This window comes from Lactuca serriola, chromosome 8 (genome assembly GCF_051521515.1).
Source record: "Lactuca serriola cultivar US96UC23 chromosome 8, Lser_US96UC23_V15, whole genome shotgun sequence".
In the NCBI taxonomy this organism is placed as follows: domain Eukaryota; kingdom Viridiplantae; phylum Streptophyta; class Magnoliopsida; order Asterales; family Asteraceae; genus Lactuca; species Lactuca serriola.
In genome coordinates, this window is record NC_136415.1 from 58,146,283 (window position 1) to 58,166,838 (window position 20,556).

Sequence of the window (20,556 nt, forward strand, 5' to 3'; positions counted from 1 at the left end):
TCACAAACACAGCCTGGCCATATGGACAAATCTTGTTTACTTTCTATGTCAACATAAATTGAAATCAAAGTCACACGACATAGTGTAGTGAAACATTGAAACTTACCAAAAGAGCAGATTTATCTTTTGGGTGATTGAATTTACACATATGGCCAAACTTGCATTTTTGGGTCTTGAGGAAGTAGTGTATTGAATAGCAGTTAAAGGATCTGATCCCCGTCCCTAAACTTGAGTAGCTTTAAACAATCCCGGCCCATGTTGTAACGTCCTAAATTTCAACCCAAAATTTTCAATTAAAACTTTAAGTGTTTATTCAAATCACAACTACAATATCTTAAAACATTTATCAGAGTATCACTTAAAAGTTTTCATGTACACAAGTCCCCATTAATGTGGTGCAATCAAGCCGTGCCCTTCCTTTATTATAAGAAAACCTAAAACTTTTAAACCACAAATCATAAGCACAAAGCTTAGTGAGTTTCCCAAAATACCACACACACAGCCGTACCCATCCTTTACTATGATCTTGTTGTTAGATTCTATTTGACCATTAGCTTGGGGATGAACAAGAGTGGACATTATCATTTTGATTCCCTAACTCGTGCAAAAGTCTCTTGTCCTCTTGCTTATGAATTGGGATCCATTGTCGCATATGATTTCAGCAGGGATCCCGAACCTGTTCAAAATATTGCGTTTAACAAATGAGACTACCTCTTTGTCTTTCTTTCAGGAGGGCCTCAATTTTAATTAACAGATCTCCATCAAAAGAGTTTGACATCAAGAGGGGAGTGAGGCAAGGAGATCCTCTCTCCCCATTTCTCTTTATCTTAACTATGGAGGGTTTTAGTGTTTCCTTAAAAGATGATTGTGATCATCACTTTTTTCAAGGTATATCCTTACCTCATAATGGTTCTCATCTTTCACATCTAATGTGTATGGATGATGCCATGTTTATTGGTGAATGGTTTGAAGTAAACTTAAACAGAATTCTTAGGTGCTTCTTTCTTGCTTCCGGTTTAAAAGTTAAACCTCTTTAAAAGAAAGGCTTTTTGGCATTGGGGTGGAGGATATTGATGTAAGTTGTCTTGCTAATATTTTACATTGTGAGCTGACAAGTATTCTTTTCACTTATCAGTGTGAATATGAAACTTGCTAGGAATTGGGAGCTGATTTTGGAGAAATTTAGATCGAAGCTTTCTATTTGGAAAGCTCGTAATCTCTCTTTTGGGGGGTAGATTAACATTGGTAAAATCAGTTTTGGGAGTCTTCCTCTTTATTACTTTGCTCTTTTTCAAAGCCGTGAGGAAAAATATTGATTTGTTGGAAGGAATTCGAAGGAGGTTTCTTTGGGGTGGTTTAAATAATCAAAGAAAAATTTATTGGGTTTCTTGGGACTTAGTGACTTTACCTAAACACAAAGGAGGTCTCGGTGTTGGTAGTCTTAGAACTTTGAATGTAGCGCTTCTTGCAAAATGGCGGTGGATGCTGAAAGTTGAACTAGAATCGTTTTGGTATTTTTGTATCAAGTATTTGCACAACTTTAAATTGATTAATGGAATGCCTTTGGCCAAAAAGGGTATTTCAGACACTTGGTTGTCCATTTTTTAAATAAATGGAGAACTTACTGAGTGAAAATTTTCTCTTGATAATTTGTTTTTTAGAAAGATGGGTGCAGTAAATCATACTCTTTTTTTGGAAAGATAAGTGACATGAAGATTATACTCTCAAACAATCATTTCCTAGATTTTACAAGCTGAACAGTAACAAAACCTGTCTGGTGTTGGAAATAATTCATGGTGGTATTCGGGCTGGTTTTTAGGGGCAATGGAAGAGAAATATGAAAAAAGTAAATTACACGAATGGTCCTTATGGTTTAAGGTAATTTGCGTGCTTGATCCCTAACTTATTTTTTTAACTCGGAAGGTCCCTACTATTTGTTTTTGTTATGCGTTTGGTCCCCGTCTTACCTAAAAAAACTATATATCCCTTGATTTTTAATTTATTTAAATAAACACACCCACAACCCCATCTCTCTTACCTTATCTTATCTATCCCACCATTTTTCCTATTTAAATAATAGTATTTTTAGGTAAGACAGAGACCAAACACGTAACAAAAGCAAACAGTAGGGACCAAACGTGTAACAAAAACAAATAGTAGGGACCTTCTGAGTTAAAAAAATAAATTAGGGACCAAACGTACAAATTATCCTAAATAATAGGGACCATTGGTGTAATTTACTCTATGAAAAAAAAGTATGGAAGAATCTGAGCTGAACAATTTAATGAGTTTGTTTGATGATGTAGAGTTGCCCAATATTCCAAATTCGTGGTGCTGGAAAGGTATGTCAAGTGGTATTTTCTGTTAGTTTCTTGAGAAGTTTGATGACAGATAAACTAGATCGTGATAGAATTCTTGGTGGTTTTATATGGATGAAGTGGGATTCTATATAAGTTATTTGTTTTGTTTAGAAGTTTCTTCTTGACAGGATTCTGGTTGCTTCCAATTTGTGGTTGAGAGGGATCACGTTTTGGTTCTTATTATTGTCCTTTTTGTAACAACTCGGAGAAGGAGGTAGATAACATTTTTTCAACTATTTTTTCTCAGTTCATTTATGGGATTGATTCTTGGGTTGGTGTCGATTGCTTCCAATTTGTGGTTGAGAGGGATCACATTTGGTTCTTATTCTTGTCCTTTTTGTAACAACTAAGAGAAGGAGGTAGATCATATTTTTTTCAACTATTCTTTCTCAATTCATTTATGGGATTGGTTCTTGGTTTGGTGTCGTTGTTGTTTTCTTGGCTGGTTCAAAATGAGGACCTTCTTAGTATTTTGAAAGCCTTTTCCCATGATAAAAATAGAAGGAACCTCATCTTAACTCTTTTATATACGGTGATTTGATTTTTTTGGAAACCTGAAATGATTTGGTGTTCAATAATTAAGGTGGTGGATGATATTCAACTAACTTCGTTCAACTGGATTAAACATAGACCTAGTTTAAGTTATGTTTATTGACAATTTGACATGATTGTGTATCTCTCATTGTTGCTTGTTTCATGTAATGTTTGCTCATTGTCCTGTATTTTTGTTCTAGCCTCTTTCTAGCTTTTAATGGATCGGCAATTAAAAAAAATATAAAATATATTATCTATTATGTTATATGTTATTATGTTATTTATGTATATGTATGTATATTATTTATAATTATTATATGTATATGTATACATCAAGTCTATAGATACATACAAGCCTCCATTGGCTTGTTGACTATGGAGAAACAAAATTCTTTGAAACTTTTTGTTGATCCTTCTTCTTTACCCATTCAAAATAATCAAACCTGCCCATTTTCACCGTCTTCAATCAAATCAAATCAATTCTGAGACTATGGCGACGACCACCGCAAAACCGCTGCGATCGCCTGAGGAAATCGAGGACATAATCCTAAGCAAAATCTTCCTTGTAACTCAAATAGATTCAATGGGGAACGATACACGAGCTGTTTACTTGGAGATGACGGCAGCTGAGATTTTAAGCGAAGGCGGTGAACTGAGATTTTCTAGGGATGTGATGGAACGAGTTCTTGTTGATCGTCGCGCATATGAAGGGAAGAAAATCGCTAATATGAAAGATAAATCAGTTAGGGCTCAGATGGAGTTGGTTGTAAATCAAGCGAAATATTGTAGAATTCACTTAGGTAACCCGATATGTTCGCCGATTCCCAAAGAGATAAATCGAATGTTTCTCCATTGTTGCCTTTGATTTTCTCTGAAGTTTCTAGTTCAATTGATACTTTTGGTGGTGGTAGTAGTGGTGGTGCCTCTTCTCCTCCTGGTTTTTTGGATGAGTTGTTTAGGGATTCCGATTACGATTCCATGGAAACGATCTTGAAGCAATTGTATGAGGATTTAAGAGGGACTGTACTCAAATGTTCTGCTCTTGGAAACTTTCAGCAGCCATTGAGGGCTTTGATGTACTTGATAAGTTTTCCAGTTGGTGCTAAAGCTTTGGTGAATCATCAATGGTGGATTCCCAAAGGTTTTTTCATAAATGGCCGTGCTATTGAGATGACAAGCATCTTGGGTCCTTTTTTTCATATCAGTGCTCTTCCTGATCAAAGTTTTTACAAGAGTCAGCCTGATGTTGGGTGAGTTTGATCTTGATTTTCTATTTCCATGGCTATTATATGACTTACCTTTTCAAGTTTCCATCTGTTCTGTTAGATCATTTTTGTTTAACTTTCATATCCATGGAATATGCAGCGAGCAGTGTTTTATGGACTCATCAACAAGACGCCCTGCTGACCTTTTATCTTCATTTGCAACAATCAAATCTGTCATGAACAATTTATACGATGGATTGGCAGAAATTCTTAGGTCTCTTTTAAAGAACACAAACACGTGAGAGAATGTGCTCCAATATATTGCAGAAGTGATCAACAAAAATGCATCAAGGGCTCATATCCAGGTAAGAACAAACTTTTTAGACCATAAAGGCATAATTTATCTATCCAGGTGAAAATTTTATTAATATTGGATAATTTGTGATTGGTGATAGGTTGATCCTATGTCTTCTGCAAGTTCAGGCATGTTTGTGAACCTTAGTGCTGTTATGCTTCGATTGTGTGAACCTTTCTTGGATGCAAATTCAACAAAGAAAGACAAAATTGACCCTAAATATGTGTTTTATGGTTCTCGTTTGGATTTCAAGTAAGATACTCTTATCTACTATAGATGTATCTTTTTCTAAATAAGAGAAGATTGAAACTACAATCCCTCAATATGAATTTGATCATGATTCTCAACTGAATACAGAGAACTAACTGCTCTTCATGCATCTTTGGAGGAAGTTACTGAATGGTTAAACAAAAACAAGCCAAGCCAAACAATGAAGAAAACAGGTTGCTTCAATCTCAAGAAACAACAAGTTCTGGTCAACCAAGTCAAACCTATTCATTTATTTGTGAATGTTTCTTTATGACTGCTCGGGTTCTAAATTTGGGTCTTCTGAAAGCTTTTTCAGACTTCAAGGATCTTGTCCAGGTATTTATTTCCTTAATCCCATGATTCAAAGTACAATGTCCTTCCTAATAAGAAAAGAAAATACAATGCTTTATTTGGTTGCAGGATATTCAAAGACGTGAAGATAGTTTAGCAACCTTGAAAACCATGCAAGAGCAAACTCCTTCACCTCGAGTGACACAGGAAATTGCTCGAATTGAGAAGGAAATCGAAACGTGAACACAGGATAAATTATGTTATGAAGCTCAGATACTGAGGGTAAATTAGTCTTTTCCTTTTTTAATATTCGAGTTTCAGTTTTTTCAAATCCTTTTTTTGTATGTTATTGTTAGGATGGAGGACTACTTCAACTGGCATTATCTTTCTATCAGTTAATGGTGGTTTGGTTAGTAAGTCGAATTGGTGGTTTCAAAATGCCTTTACCACGATCTTTGCCCATGGAATTCGCATGTATGCCTGAACACTTTGTGGAAGATGTTATGGAGTTGCTTATTTTTGCTTCTAGAATCCCACATGCTTTAGATGGTGTCAAATTGGTAAAAACAAAAAGATTCTTTTTAACTAATTATTTTTTCTAGTCTCACTTTCGTTTTTTTTTCTTTGGCAGGATGATTTTATGAACTTTATTATCATGTTCATGGCAAGTCCAGAGTACATTAGGAATCCTTATCTAAGAGCCAAAATGGTTGAAGTCTTGAATTGTTGGATGCCTCGTAGGAGGTATTTATTTATTTATTTATTTTGATTGATTGATTCTATAATTTTATGTTATTTGCTTACAAAGGGTATTTACGTCTTTTTACGTGTTGTGTGTGTGTGCAGTGGCTCATCGTCTGCTACTAGTACACTTTTTGAGTGGCACCTACTCTCTGTTCAGTATCTTGTGAAGAATCTTTTGAAACTCTATGTTGATGTCGAGTTCACAGGATCCCACACTCAGGTGAGTGATTGTTTCCCATATTTAAGAAATAGCAATGTACTTCTATTGGTTTGTTTATTCTAGCATCCGATTTTTCGTTTTTTCTTTTATTATTATTTTACATATATTTATAATTTAGTAGATATTTTGAAACCTCATGTTTTTATTAAAAAAATTTGCAAGTACAATGCTATAGTTTTTTTTAGATATTCCAAAGTACAATGCCGTTCTAATAAAAAAGTTAAAAGTACATTGATGCAATTAGAAGAAGCGAAAGAATTGTAATTTTAGCAATGTCATCCAAATACAAAGCAACTTTTAAAAAAAAAAAATCTAAATATCATGTATTTAATAAGAAAAGAAATTAAAAGTACATTGCTATGATCACATAGATACTCAAAATACAATGCCATAGTAGTAAAAAGCACAATGCTGTAATGAGAAGAAATGAAATTTGGATTCTATAATAAACAATTCAGTAAAAGTACATTGCTATTTCTTCACTGTTATGCAGTTTTATGACAAGTTTAACATCCGCCATAACATTGCTAAACTTCTAGAATACCTTTGGCAAGTCCCTGTTCACCAAAATGCTTGGAAACAGGTAACTTTTTATTATTATTATTATTATTATTATTATTATTATTATTATTATTATTATTATTATTATTATTATTATTATAATTTTTAATCAACTAGTTGTTAACTCTTTTTGAAAATGTTACAGATTGCGAAAGAAGAGGAAAAGGGTGTTTACTTGAACTTTTTAATCAACGATAGCATCTTTCTTCTTGATGAAAGTCTGAACAAGATTCTTGAGCTTAAAGAGCTTGAAGCTGAAATGGCTAACACAACTGAATGGGAACAAAGATCAGCACAAGAGAACTAGACTTTACCACTCTCAAGAAAATGTCTGTCTTTTCACTTCTCTCTATCTTTCAAAATATATATAGGGGCATTTTCGTCATTTTCTCAATTTACCCATTATACCATTTTTACCATCTAAAAACACCACAAATACAAAAAAAAAAAAAAAAAAAATCACACACAATGTAGATTCATTATCTTGTCAATTTAGTCGTTGACTTATAATTTTTTTAGAGTAAATTACATGTTTGGTCCCTGAATATAGTTGGTTTTTGCGATTTTGGTCCCAATAAGTATTCTCTTTCATTTTTTGTCCTTATTTGTGGTTTTTGTAACGTGTTTGTCCTTTTACATATTTTTCTATTTATAAACAAGAAAATACCGTTTTACTGACACAAATATAAATGTTGGAATCTGCAGTACACTCTGATGAAAGATCCTGTCATTTTACCATCTTCAAGAATCATAGTAGACAGACCCGTGATTCAGAGGCATCTTCTCAGTGACCCTGTTAGTTTTCTATTTTATCCGGGGGACATTTACGTCTTTTTCAGAGCTTCAAACAATTGCAATTTTTGTCCCATTGATATCGGTTTCGGACTTTCGGTCCCATTCCAGTGCTATTTTTTATGATGACTAAGATTAAGGGCATTTACGCCTTTTGCCCATGAGTGATTTGTCTCTTTTTGAGTTGCAATTTTTGTCCTATTATTGTAATGCATGAGAAAACGCAATATCAAGGGCATTTATGTCTTGCACAGACAAGAGGGTATTTATCTCTTTTGCACAAAAGGGAAATAAAAAGCAAGTCCCTGCCCCTTAAGAATTCGAAAAAACCCTAGAAGATGTTTTTTCTTCTTTTCACAGCTGCTCTTTCCAAATCCGCTAGATATCCGGTCCCAAATCGTCACCCCTTTCTTTATTTTTTCGATAATAGAGTTGGCTATTTCTGTGGCGTCATCTCCCGAAGGCAGCGGCGACGGCGATGAAGCTAGCAGAGGTCGGCGATGCAGGTGGGTGTCGTTCGCAAAGAGAAAGGGCGGTGTTGGAGACCCCGAACAAAACATCGACTCTTTGAAGGAACGGTGGAAGGAGATGGGGTTGAGGGGATGTAGAAGAAAAAAGAAGCGATGGGAAGCTCTAGATTGGTGGGAAGTGGGGATCATCATGGATCGGTCGATGTTAATTTGTTATTGGTTTAGAGTAACGACGGATATTAATCCCAAAAATATCGATAGATTATGAGAAAAAAAGGACCAATAGAGAGTTAAAATTAGCTCTAAAACAATAAAAATTCTTTTAAATACCTGAATATAATTTGTATGCCTTATCAATGTCGCTGAAGAATTATTATAAAATTTTCTGAACGGTAATGATCTCTGTTTGTTATATCTTATAATCTATATTTCGGTTTAAACACTATTATAAAGAAGGTTTAAATTACATATTTTATTTTTGTAATCGTTATTTTATATTGTTAGTTTTTATTGTATTAGCTTAATCTTTTGTAAGACCATTTCCATTTTTTCCCATAAATGGAGTAAATAGTGTTTCATCTACAATCCTATTTTATTTTCTATCTCATTTTTTACCTCAAAAAATATATTCCTTGAATATTCTATTTTTATAACTTATATATATTGTCAAATATACCCTTCTACTAATTAAACTCTATATTTATGATTAATTAATATAAATTAATATATAACTTGATATTATAAATATTAAATATTGCATTTAAATTATAATTAATAGATAAAATAAACTAAAAATATATAAAATAAAAATGAAAGGGACTAAATATGTCAACCAAACTTCACCTCTATTTTTGGAGATATGAATAATATTCCCCCATATATTGGGGGAATACTATTCATATCTCCAAAAATGGAAGTGAAAATGAGATAGGGTTGGAGAAGAATAACGGAAGAAATGGAGTTTGGGGGTGGATTGGAGATGCCCTAAACATACAATTGATATATTTGGAAATTAAAATAGTACATATTCTTACTCAAATCAAACTATAATTAAAGTAAAATCGTACATATTTTTGAAAATAGAAAAAAAGATAAATTCTTGGAAACAATTTGAGAAGTTTGAATTTATAAGAAAAATAAGAAAAAATTTAAATTATTAAAATTAATGAGACTTTAATACATTTAATACATTACATATATAAATCCTTTCTAATAAATACATTACATATATATTACCTTACATATTAAATGTGGAATTTTAATTTAATAAAATGAAAATTACAATAAAATAACAAGTGAAAAATAGAAAATTCAAAAATTCTAGAAAATGCCATGTCCAAATGAAGGAGAAGAGGACATGCGGCAAAAAAAAACCCTTCATTTATTAAGGAGGATATATATATATATATATATATATATATATATATATATATATATATATATATATATATATATATATATTATTAAAAATATTGACCATTTCTTGAAAATTAAGAGGTACAATAGGTATTACCTCATGTACAATAATATTAAGCATATAACCATATCGTATACTTATTACATTGTATTACCTTGCCCTAATCTCCTAAACACACAAATGCCGCCATCAAACCAATTCTCATCCGGTTTATCTCTTCACCCTCACGACGTTAGGTGTGTGTTCTTCCCTGACTCCGACAACATCACACACAAGCAGCGCACCACCACCTGTCTCCACCAAAGATGTAATCGACGCCCTGGAAGTCCACCTTTTCCGTCACACACAAGTAGCCCTAACCCTATCCCGCCACCACGATCAACCACGATCAACGATTTGGGGGAACAACAAGTAAATTTGATCCGGGTTTGGAGCTTTTAGTTCTTATTCTCGAAGATCTCTCCGGCTTTGAAAATCGAGGATGGCACAGGGAAACACGCGTTTATTGGGTTAGGGTTTACAGAGAGGAACAAGGCGTTTGATTTCAATGTGGCGTTGTCGGATCATGAGAAGTATGTGAAGAGAGAGATTGAGAAGGATGTCGATGAAGCCAGCGACTAGAGTCATATCAATATCCATCCTGCTGTAAATCACAGATTGAAGGTATGTATCATCACTTACAGTTTTCCGACTATGCATATAAGATTATATAGTCGAAATTTTCAGATTAGTAGCTGAAATTATCTAATGCCTAGAAGTATTGAAATGGATTTGAGCTCATTAGACATGTATTAACCTGAAACATTACGTATATTAGGAGGGTGAAACAATTCGAATCACTTTAAAAAACAAACCTGCAAGTGGAGCTGGGATGCTTTCATCTGCAGGATTATCTGAAAAGATTAAGCCACTCAACCTTGCTCCTCCACCCGAGAAGGTTAAGTCTAAGCCTCTAGGCCTTGCTCCTCCACCAGTTGCTTCCGGGAAAATTAGGTCTCCTATCCCACCTGCACCCAATGATCCTGCTGCTGTTCGGATGACTTCTACAACTCATCACATTGTTGCAAGGAATTCTACAAATGCTTTCACATATTTCTCTCAGCTCAAGGTATGTCCAAACAAGCACAAATCTGAAGCAGAAAACTTTCATAATGGGTGCCTTTTAGAGAGTGAGACATACATTGGTGGTCGTATGCTTCGTTTGGCTTTCTATTACTCCCCCAAATTTTTTGATGTATAAAACGAAAAGCATTCGTGTTTACGAGCAATGTCTTTTCCACACTATCAGATATAAACTTCCATTATCCGACAAAGTGCAAGCTCATTATGTTTTGTATGGTTTTGAGCTGAATATTCTTGCTTCTACCATTCAGGGCAGTGATCAAGATAAGTTGAAGCAGATAGTGAGTGAAGAGGATCCAACTTCTACCAAGGTATTGTTGGATTAGTGTCTAAGTCCATAACTATTTTGGTATATACTTGACCTGATGGTGCATGGTCCTTTTGGGTTGCCTTCACCAAAGCAACTTGATAGGATGAATTATGGAGAGAGAGGATTAATTATGATTTATTAATATATTATGAGAATAATATATATTAAAGGAAAAATCATATTGTTTAATTAATATTAGTCAAGAATTAATTGATAATTAATTTTATGGCTAAAAGAGATTAATTAAACTTAGGGGACTGGAATTGTAATTATAAGATAATTGCAATTGGGCTATGAATTACCTTATAATATACGGTTGGACGAATTCTATGGGGAAAACCCATTAGAAACCGTCCAAAGGCCTTTAAGAAAGGAGTCCATGGGTTGCTTAGGGCCTAAGCATCCAAATTAGGGTTTCCTTGTTAGATAACCCTAATAGCCTCACTATTTAAGGACCCCTTGGGCACCAAAAACGTGGGCAACTGAATCCTTAGGGTTTCTACACGTTTTTTGGAGCCTCCTCTCTCCTTATTCGTCATCCTCTTACTCTTGGTGTTTGTGAGCCATTAGAGGAGTGACACTTGTGACTCTAAGCTTTCTAAAGTCATTACAAGGCGGATTTGAGATTGTTATTGCTACATAACAATCAAGGTAATATCTTAAACCCATTATTATGTTAATATTGATTATCATATGCTAGATTTAGGGTTTAAAGTCTTGGATGAATTGCATGTACAATAGAGAAACCTAGATCCAAGCATTAGGGTTGCATGAGCACATAGGATGTTCTTATGGCCAAAACCCATCAGTGGTATCAGAGACTTGATTGGTTTCTATTGTATTGATGCCTTACATGTTCATTCTTGTTGCAAAATCGAAATTTTGGCCTTCTGACTGTTGAATCGGCAAGTTCCAATGTGGACTCGGCGACTTGGCTTCTACTCGGCGAGTCCATAGAGGAACTCGGCGAGTTCGAGCGTCAGAAAGAGGCAGTTTCGGGATTTCTTGCTGTTTTACTCAAAGATACTTGCCTTAACTATTATGGGTCATTAAAATTCGAATTTTAATCATATTTTGAGTGTATCCTTCATTAAACAAAAGATAATTACCAATTGATTAGATAATAACTTCCTTATTTGATTAAAGTTTGATTATTTGTATTAATTGGGTAACTTATCTTGCAAGAAATTGATTTTAAGTCAAATTAGATGATAATTAGATTAATTGTTTAATTTAAGTTATTTTGTGATATTGGGTTGTTTTGGTTTATGAGTGATTATTATTTATTTATTTTATTTTATTGTGACAGTTAGATGAAGATGTTGAAGCTGAGCTGCAGGGGTAGGATCAAAAGAGTGGAAAGGTATTAAAAATTTTAAATCAATAATCGAACAATGGTATATTTATATAATTAAGAAATAAACTCAGTATTGTTTACCCAAATTTCTAGCTTTTTGTTTTATTTTCAACAGATTATTTAAAGCACAACATTTTAATAATATAATTTTGACTTCATTGTTGCATCTATCTGTCACATATGGCTGCTATGTCTTATAGATCATAAAAATAAAAAGAATTTATGTGACCTTGTATTGATTATCATATGGTTTTTTACTTTTTTTCAGTTACATGCATCTTCAAAAAGATTTATTAGTGAGATACTTGGATGTTAATAGTCATATCAATTACATAATTTCTGTCCATTTTCATACACAATAACAAAGTAAAATATAGTGATTTGAATAAATTTGAAATTTTGCATAGGAATTAGGAAGGTAAACATACAAGTAAGTTATCTTTTCTTGGGTCAAAACAATTACACTATATATAAAAATTTGGCTGAAATATGTTCCCTTTTTAAAGAATGACATGTGGATGCCACATCATCATTTTAAACACATGACATTCGATGTAACTCATAAGCAGGAACTCAACTCAACTCAACTCATTAGCCTATTTATAGGTAAAAGTTACTTCAAATAGGAGTTTTTACAAGTTACCATGAATATGTTTTTCACTTTTATGATATGTTTTTCACATTTTCACATCTTGAAGGAACTGATTGTATTCATGTAATTCTGCTATGTATTTATAGACTGACAAAGATGAGGAAAGAGTGAAAGAAAAAAAGAATGCAACAAATGAAAAGGTATATTGTTATGCTACTAAGATGGACTATAACCAAATTACAAACATACCCTTATGCCTTCTTCCTCCACTTGTATCAAGATTGTTGCAGAGTATGCAAAGTCAGGAAGATCTTCATGTAAAAAATGCTCTGAAAAAATCGATTCAAAATCTTTAAGATTAGGATCGAGTATTTGGGACCCACGAGGGTATGAAAACACCAAATCGTATCACTCAAACTGTTTCTTCCCTCTTGATGTAAACTTGTTGTCAGCAGAATTAATCGAAGGATTTTCACAACTCAAGGTGGGGCCCAGTTTCATTTTCTTTTGATTAACATTTTTTTTTCTTCACGTATAATCAGAATCACAATTTTGTCAACTGTTTTTGCTGTATTTTTTGGTGTTTTATTGTGCAGAGCAATGATCAAGAAAAACTGAAGAAACTTATGACTGAAAGGGATCAATCTTCTAAGAAGGTATTGTTTAGTGTTTACTTTTTTTTTCTCATTTTTAATGAATTAGAAAACTATTTAAAGTTTAAACCAGTCATTTTAATGATATAATTTTTGAGTTCCTATTTTTAGACATCTGATAAAATTGATGAAGACATTGGATTGAAGATAGACTTTTCAGCTAATGATGTCAAGGACAATTACAAGGTAAGATCAATCAACAATTTTTGCTCAATTTTATACTAAAATGTTAAATTTATAGTCAACTTCTATTACTTTTATGCATCTGTAAAGGATGCTATGCTATTACAGAAAAGGTAATGTTAAATGTTAATAGTTAGTTAACAAGTGGTGTTCAGTAAGTAATGTGTGTTAGATGTGTTTTTTTTTAGTTTTAGTTTGGGGATGATTATAAGTTGATTTTTAGTTGTTTTGTTTTTCCTTTTTGATGTATGTAGCTTCCTAATAATGGTTTTAAGACCACAAGGACAACTTAGAGATGTGCTATATCAGAACTAGAGAAGGCATGTATATGAGAATTAGAAGGAGAAGGAATTAAAGAAAAAGACGAAGAAGGGATCTGGGAAAAATGGTGAGGATTTTCCATTCTTTCGGTTTTTTTTTCCTGATTTTCAGACAATATGTATCATCAGTTTCATTTTTGCTATATATATAGTTGGGGCTTACACCTTCTGAATCATTGATTTGGTTGAGGGTTCCTCGGGAGTAGATCAATCCTTAATAATAGGCCGCTCTGATTTTTGGTTGTGTGTGTGTGTGTATATATATATATATATATATATATATATATATATATATATATATTTATAGGTTCAGGTTCATTTGAGACCATTTTAATTTTGTGAGACCGTAAGACCAAATTTAAAAATAATTTTAAAATGCAAAATAAATAGAAAAATCCAAAAATTATTTTTTTAAATATTATTTTCGAAACTTGAATTAACTAAAAAAAATAAAAAAATAAAAAAAAATCCCGTTTTTTTTTTTTTTTTTTTTTTTTTTTTTTTTTTTTTTTTTTAAATACGTGAAATATTCTAATAGAATATTACACTAACATATTCTAAAAAATAATTTTAAAATGCAAAATAAATGGAAAAATCTAAAAATTCTTTTTTTAAATATTATTTTCGAAACTTGAATTAACTAAAAAAAATAAAAAAAAATTTCATTTTTTTTTGAAAAACACGTGAAATATTCTAATAGAATATTACACTGTACATATTCTAAAAAATAATTTTAAAATGCAAAATAAATGGAAAAATCCAAAAATTCTTTTTTTAAATATTATTTTCGGAACTTGAATTAACTAAAAAAATAAAAAAAATAAAAAAATGTGTCTCACGGTCTAACAAAATTAGGCCGTCTCACATGAACCTAACCCTATATATATATATATATATATATATATATATATATATATATATATATATATATATATATATTGTAAATAATTGATGGATGACATAATAATTGGTGCATGGTATATTTGTCAACATTTCTAACTAGTTACAATTATATGTTAGTAAAATTTGTAGTATAAATACCTCTCCATTGTAAAGAATGAAACACACCAAAAAGTTATAAGAGATATAACTTTCATATTCTCTCTAAATATTCTTTCTTCTTAATTAAAGTTCTTATCAAAGTTTACTAGTTTGGTTTGATTTATAGTTACATTAATTACGCTTAATTCATAACACGTTATCAACACGAAAACTCTAATCAAGGTTATTAAACAAGTGGAAAATCACATCTATCTTAATCAAGGTATGTATTACTTATTAAAAACACTATTAATTATAAAAACCTCAATCATATTAAAATAATAATAATACTAATGAATTAATGAAACTTATACATTATGGACATTATGGACTATTAACAATTTTTATTTCTTATACTAACAATTCTTTATGTATTCTAATTTTTATACTAACATTTACATTATGCAACTAATTTTTATTTATGCAAACTAACATTTACATTATGCAACTAACTTTTATTTATGCATACTAACATTTATATTATGCTACTAACTTTTATTTGTGCATACTAACATTTAAATTATATTTATTTATACATGTCAATGTTTATTTATATTTTAGATACTCTTCATAATTTTATTTAAACATTTACTAATATTTATTTATGTTTCTAATTAGTAAAGTTATGTATTAGTTATAAGTCTTATTATATGATTTATAAAATACATATACATACATACACAACGAGAATATATATGCAACGGTTATAAACAACAAAAACAACGGCTATATTTTTTTTTTACCATAAATAAACATCTTTACCCTGCTTATTTTACCCACAACAAATATTTCTCTCTTTTATCAAATAAATCAATTTCAGGAAATCAAGCTTCAAGATGATTCATCCTTTTGTGATAATCATGACTATAATAGTCATGTTATTTTTCATCCCAATCCTTAACATCGAAGATAATATGAAATTTCATTTACTTTTAGGCTTGTATGCAATGTTAGCTTTACCGCTTCTTTTTTTGTGTAATATTTATTGAAATAAATGGATTTTAATTTTAATTTCTATTTTGTTTAAAATTTATAGTTACATTATGTCCAACATTGCAAAGCTCGAGTTTGCAGCACTTGAAGTTAGTGGGAAAAACTATGTGTCATGGATGATAGATGTAAAAATGCATCTTGAATCCGTGGGTATCTCAAATACTATATATGAATTTAATAATTGTTGGGCACAAGACAAAGCAAAAGCACAAGTTTTCCTTCGTAAGCATATTGATGAAATGTTGAGATTTGAATATCTTGATGTTACTGATCCAAGTATTCTCTGGAATCTTCTGAAAGAAAGATTTGATCATCAAAAGGAAGTTATACTTCCAAATGCTAGAGATGAATGGAGAACACTAAGGTTTCAAGACTTTAAGAAAGTAAATGAATACAACTCAGCTTTGTTCAGAATATGTTCACAACTCAAGTATTGTGGACAAGAGGTTACTGATGAAGATATGTTGGAGAAAACTTACTCAACATTTCATGCAACAAACATTACCTTGATGCAACAATATCGGATGCAAAAGTTCACAAGATATTCTAAATTGAATGCATGTCTGCTCGTTGCAGAGCAAAACAATGAACTCTTTATGAAAAACCATGAATCTCGTCCAAGATCAGTAGCACTTCCTGAAGCAAATGCTACAAATATTGATGGTCATCAAAACAATACACGTGGACGAGGGCGAGGTCGTGGTCGAGGATGAGGCCGTGGCTATTTTAACTGAAACCAAAGTCATAATCAGAACCATAATTCTGGTCGTGTACAAGGTAATAATCGTGGTCGTGGCCAAAAAAGGAATAATTACCAATATTTACAAAGAAACAATGTCCACACACAAGATAAGGCCAAAGTGACAAGGCATGACACTGGGACATCACAAAAATCTGATGGTTCATGTTATAGATGTGGTAGCACAGGCCATTGGTCAAGGACCTGTCGCACGCCTGCACATCTTTGTCAACTTTATCAAGAGTCCATTAAAGGAAAAGGAAAAGAAGCAAACATCATTGATAATGTTGAATTCACTTCGCTAAATGTTGCTAATTTCTGTAATGACATGGAAGACATAAACTAAAAAAAAATCTATTATTGTTCTAGTAAAACTATTTTTCCTTCGTTTGTTTTTCATGTAATGTCTTTCCTACAATAAATGAGCTTTATTTTTAATAATAATTATGATTATGTTTATTCACTTATTATTCCTTTTATATGTGAAGTTTAATATGAGTCCAACTGGAGCAAAACACCAAGAAAAGATTGGAGATCTTTGTATAGCAGATAGTGGTAGTACACATACTATTCTGAAATCAAAGAAATATTTTTTAGAATTAGTACCAACAAAAACAGTCATACATACAATATCAGGTCCTGCAGACTTGATAGAGGGAATCGGGAAAGCCCATTTTATATTACCAAATGGTACAATCTTTTGTATAGAAAATGCCTTATTTTCTCCAAAGTCTAATAGAAACTTATTAAGTTTCAATGACATATATTTCAAAGGTTATGACAAAAAAACTGTGACCATTGAAAATAAGAAATATATGTATGTTATAGACAAAAACCATGTGCTTGAAAAACTACCAACACTTGATTCTGTTCTGCATTATACATATATACATATGATTGAATCAAATATGGTAGTAGAAGGAAAACATTGTGATCCTAGGACATTCAGTTTATGGCATGATAGGTTGGGCCACCCAGGATTAACAATGATGCGAAGGATAATTGAGAATACACATGGGCATCCATTGAAGGACCAAAAGCTCCCTCAATCCAACAGCATAAAACCATGTGCATCTTGTTCCCTTGGAAAGTTAATTTTAAAACATTCTCCAATGAAAGTTGAAAGGGAGTCACCTAGATTTCTAGAAAGAATTCAAGGTGATATATATGGACCGATTCACCCACCATCTGGACCATTTAGATACTTTATGGTCTTAATAGATGCATCCAGCAAATGGTCTCATGTTTGCCTATTATCAACTCGTAATATGGAATTTGCAAAGTTTCTTGCCCAAATTATTAAATTAAGGGCACATTTCCCTGATTATACTATCAAAAGAGTGAGACTTGATAATGCTGGTGAATTTACTTCACAAGCATTTAATGACTATTGTATGTCTGTAGGAATTGTTGTTGAGCATCCAGTAGCTCATGTACACACACAAAATGGTTTAGCTGAATCACTGATTAAACGTCTCCAACTAATAGCTAGACCATTGATAATGAGGACCAAACTTCCTGTTTCTGTTTGGGGCCATGCAATCTTACATGTTGGATCATTGATACGCATGAGACCAAGTTCATATCATGTATATTCTCCACTACAACTTGCTTTCGGTCAAGAGCCAAATATATCCCATTTGAGAATTTTTGGGTGTGCAGTATATGTCCCTATTGCACCACCTCAACGGAAGAAAATGGGTCCTCAAAGAAGGTTGGGAATATATGTTGGTTATGAGTCAGTCTCTATTATAAGATATCTTGAACCATTAACAGGTGATGTTTTCACAGCACGCCACTACTAGAAAAACAACCTTTTACGACGCACAATCAATGACACGCGCTGATAGAGGACACGCATTTGTACGTGCTGTAAAAATTGATGTCAGTTTTCCAAAATATGAAGCATAGAGGACACCCATTTATGTGTGCCCTAAAATTAGTGTCCAACAAAAAAAATAAAAAACACGGAGGGCACCTACTATAAAAAAGTGCGTCGTGTAGAACTGTCGCTTTATAATTTTTTTTCATTGGCACGCGTTCTTCAATTTTTTAATTGCCAAGGGGGGAATGAAATACCAAAAAATTGAAAACCCCCGCCTGATACTCTCCTCCTTCTTCGTATGTTGTGAAATCCTCTTCGATCAAAAGAAACCCTAAAAGCATTGTGTGGATTCTGATATGCGATTTTTAGTTGTGAGGTTCCTGAAATCATATTTTTGACCTCGATCGATATTTTCATATTTTTGAAATTCTTAAAATCCTCTTCGATTAAACGAATCCCTAAAACCCCGCCTCATACCCACCTCCACCACCTCCAACCCACACCGAATCTTTAGGCATCGCACGACGACGATGTACATGCCTTGTCGACCAACACTTCATCCACCATCACCATTTGTAGCTCTCTCACCCCATCCTCACTGTTAAACCTTGCAAAATCCTTATATGACATTCCGAAGACAATCAGATTCCGGTGCTCTATGACTGTCGATGGGAGCAAAAACCTAATTTCAAGTCAATGGCCTGTGTGTATATTCTGGTACAGAACTTGGAGGAGGAGGTACGAGTGGCTTTGGACCAACTTCCTAGAGAAGGCAACTGATATCCTTGACATCTTAAGGCCGAACAAGTGCCTCTCGATCTCATTTCACCATTTATAGTTCCATTACAGAGTTTATAACTATGAACATGTTCTGAACAACAAGCGCCTCTCGTCATGTTTTTTCAATTGCAGATTCTGATTTTAGGTCATTTCCTCTCCTCGCCTCTTCTTTGTTTCTTTTCTATTCTACTTCTACATATATACTTCTTGTACAGAGGATTAACATTATTCCATTCTTAAATATTTATAAAATCGGTATTATTTGAAGTTCAGTGTTTATGGTTTAGTTAGATGCGAAAATTTGGTGCTGCTTCTTTAGTCTATTTATTTGTAAAGGGGATTTTTTCTGATTTGGGAACCAAAACATACGAGACTGATGAATGGTTCAAACCTAAGCATCATTGATGAAAATTTTCTTTATATGACACTTTTATTTTATTTCTTTTGCCAAATTGGCGATCTTGATATTGATCTTCCAATCTGAGGGGAGAATTTGAATAAAGATCTATAATTACGGCTTAGAATTGAGAAATGTTTAATTGCCTCGGTATGAAATTTCATAGATTAGAAGTTCTGTTTCGTATATAATTGTGTAGCAGCATATGAATTCTTAGAAATTGGGGAAGAATAGCGTCCTGATTATAAACGCATTTTTCAAAATTTTGAATTGGGGAAAATTTTGATGATTACGTTTACACTCTTCTCTCAACCATATCCTTGAGCAGATTTGGAACATTCAATTTCTTCATAACACTAAACCTATTCTTCTATCAAACTTAATGATTATATGAATTCTTCAATTTGTTTTCACATCCACTGATCCAAATCTTCTTCAAATTCAACAGATCATGCCTGGGCAGAAGATTGAAACAGGTCATACATACATAATCCATGATGTTTGTATGGATTACTATGGAAAACGAGTAGCATCCGCCTCCTCTGATGCCACCATCAAGATAATCAGTGTCACCACCACCATCAGCACCGCCACCTCACACCCCCTTACCACATTGACATGTCACAATGGTCCAGTCTGGCAGGTTGCATAGGCCTACCCTAAAGTCGGGTCCCTTCTTGCATCACATTCTGATGGGATTCTTCTGCAGCACATTCTGCTGGGGGATTCTACAACCAAAGTACCTTCTTTTCTCAACTATATAAATTATTTTATGGGTATGTCTAATTTAGTTTTTTTTTAATGTTTGATCAGATTATGAATTGAGAGGTTACAAAATTAGTGTGGGAATGGCTGAGAAATCTGCTCCAAGGGCTCCTCCTGCTCATTAGCACAAGTCAAAATTTGATATCACTGGGTCAATTTTGTATGTTATTTCCTAGTCTATACCTGATAGAAAATTTCCATATAAAATATTAAATTTCTTAAAAAATAAGTAAGTAGCATTTGAAAATATTAGTTTATAAATTATTCGTTGATTTGACAAA

General features: G+C 32.7%; 1 protein-coding gene and 2 pseudogenes across 3 annotated transcripts; all 3 read left to right on the forward strand.

Moving 5' to 3' along the window:
• The first annotated feature begins 3,223 nt into the window (after positions 1-3,223).
• On the forward strand, positions 3,224-8,049 carry LOC145066915 (putative ubiquitin conjugation factor E4; annotated as a pseudogene). The gene is made up of 12 exons (XR_013688807.1): positions 3,224-4,144; positions 4,260-4,464; positions 4,555-4,706; positions 4,812-5,039; positions 5,124-5,276; positions 5,351-5,554; positions 5,626-5,738; positions 5,841-5,958; positions 6,452-6,541; positions 6,665-6,848; positions 7,225-7,314; positions 7,672-8,049. The product of XR_013688807.1 is annotated as a putative ubiquitin conjugation factor E4 (transcript).
• Positions 8,050-9,378: 1,329 nt separating this feature from the next.
• On the forward strand, positions 9,379-11,278 carry LOC145066916 (uncharacterized; annotated as a pseudogene). Its single transcript, XR_013688808.1, has 3 exons — positions 9,379-9,609; positions 9,640-9,861; positions 10,016-11,278. The product of XR_013688808.1 is annotated as an uncharacterized LOC145066916 (transcript).
• Positions 11,279-15,819: 4,541 nt separating this feature from the next.
• Positions 15,820-16,482, forward strand: LOC145066918 (uncharacterized). Its single transcript, XM_079014156.1, has one exon. It carries the CDS (start codon positions 15,820-15,822, stop codon positions 16,480-16,482), a length of 663 nt encoding a protein of 220 aa, XP_078870282.1.
• The last annotated feature ends 4,074 nt before the right edge of the window (positions 16,483-20,556 follow it).